Source organism: Musca autumnalis, unplaced genomic scaffold (genome assembly GCF_047663935.1).
Source record: "Musca autumnalis isolate F117 unplaced genomic scaffold, ASM4766393v1 scaffold_5, whole genome shotgun sequence".
NCBI classification, from domain to species: domain Eukaryota; kingdom Metazoa; phylum Arthropoda; class Insecta; order Diptera; family Muscidae; genus Musca; species Musca autumnalis.
Genome location: NW_027412088.1, coordinates 191321031 through 191322305, shown reverse-complemented (window position 1 = coordinate 191322305; position 1275 = coordinate 191321031). Strand labels below are relative to the sequence as shown.

The 1275-nt window shown below is 33.2% G+C and overlaps 1 protein-coding gene across 1 annotated transcript; it reads right to left on the bottom strand.

The window, feature by feature from the left end:
• Window positions 1-385: 385 nt before the first annotated feature.
• Window positions 386-977, bottom strand: LOC141386898 (larval cuticle protein 4-like). Its single transcript, XM_073955800.1, has 2 exons — window positions 867-977; window positions 386-799 (listed from the first exon to the last, which is right to left on the bottom strand). The coding sequence occupies exons 1-2, from the start codon at window positions 876-878 to the stop codon at window positions 386-388; spliced, it is 426 nt and encodes a 141-aa protein (XP_073811901.1). The 5' UTR covers window positions 879-977.
• Between the last annotated feature and the right edge of the window lie 298 nt (window positions 978-1275).

Below are 1275 nucleotides of genomic sequence, written 5' to 3'. Positions count from 1 at the left end.
GATTCAGAAGTGTTTCGAGGATTGGAAAAAACTCTAGAATAAATGTATTATATCTTAGGAGGAGACAATATAGATATTGATAGATAAATAAATACTGTTATTTTTAATCAGGTTATAAGGGTTATTTTTTGAGCAGACTTCTTGCAGTAGATTTTAAAGGTCTTCTGTCAATAACAGGCCTTTCTGTACATAGAAGACTTTAATTGATCCACACACATCCCAAAAGGGACAAGTGAGACTTCTCTTATCTCTGTTGTGGAGACCTTGAAATGTCCCTGTAAAATAATAGAAATAATTTTTCTTAATTTTTAAAATTTCATTTTTATTTTCATTTTTTAAAACAAATAACAAATCTTGTTTAATAATACTTAATATTCTTCCCTCCTTAGAAACGTCTACTATTCTTGGTACCATAATAGATAACCGATTTCGTCTGGGATTCCTCTTTTGGTGGATGAGTGCGAATATATTCCAAAGCTCTCAAAATGGCTGCAGGAATTGGTGGTGGTGTTGGCAATACATCACCTCTTGGTTGATAACCATTTTCATCGGCAACATATTGGATGGCAATTTGTTTACCTTCAGGTGAGATCCAAGAGAAATCACCATTATGTTCACCATAAACGCTACCGGAGGCAGCAGCATGAATGGCATTGGTGGTATCAAAAGCATATTGGAAACCATTTTCATTGACATCCGAGGTGAAATGTATGACTTCAGCATGGGCATCATCGGTGCTGGCAAACTTGGACGGTGGTGATCTAGCAACAGCCACGGCTACCAGAGTGCAAATGAGGACCTATAATTTTTATTTTTTGGAATTTAGTGTTTGTCTTCTCAACTATTAGTTTTGTATTAGAACTTACGAATTTGAACATTTTGTTATTTGATTCCGATGATAGTGATTTGTTGTTCAACTAATGACTGTTGTCAGTTTTTGGATATCATTTCCATTTTATATGATTGGCTGATAATGGTTGGCTTCATTTTTAATACAAAAATGAGATATGAATGTATGCTTATTGTGTATGACAGATTATGACATTTATTGTCTTAGTTTCAAACAACTATGGTAGTGTTTATTTTTCTATTGTTCTGTCGAAACCTGTTATACATTTCTCACGGTTTATTTGTTGTAAAAACAGTTTTCATGAAATAAATTTTTTACAGGGAAGAGGTGGTAAGCCTGTGGTTGTCAGAGGCGAGGATCATTTCAAATTTCACGAAAGGTATAAAAATTAAAAAATAAATCCAGTTTTTTAAAAATTTGTATAA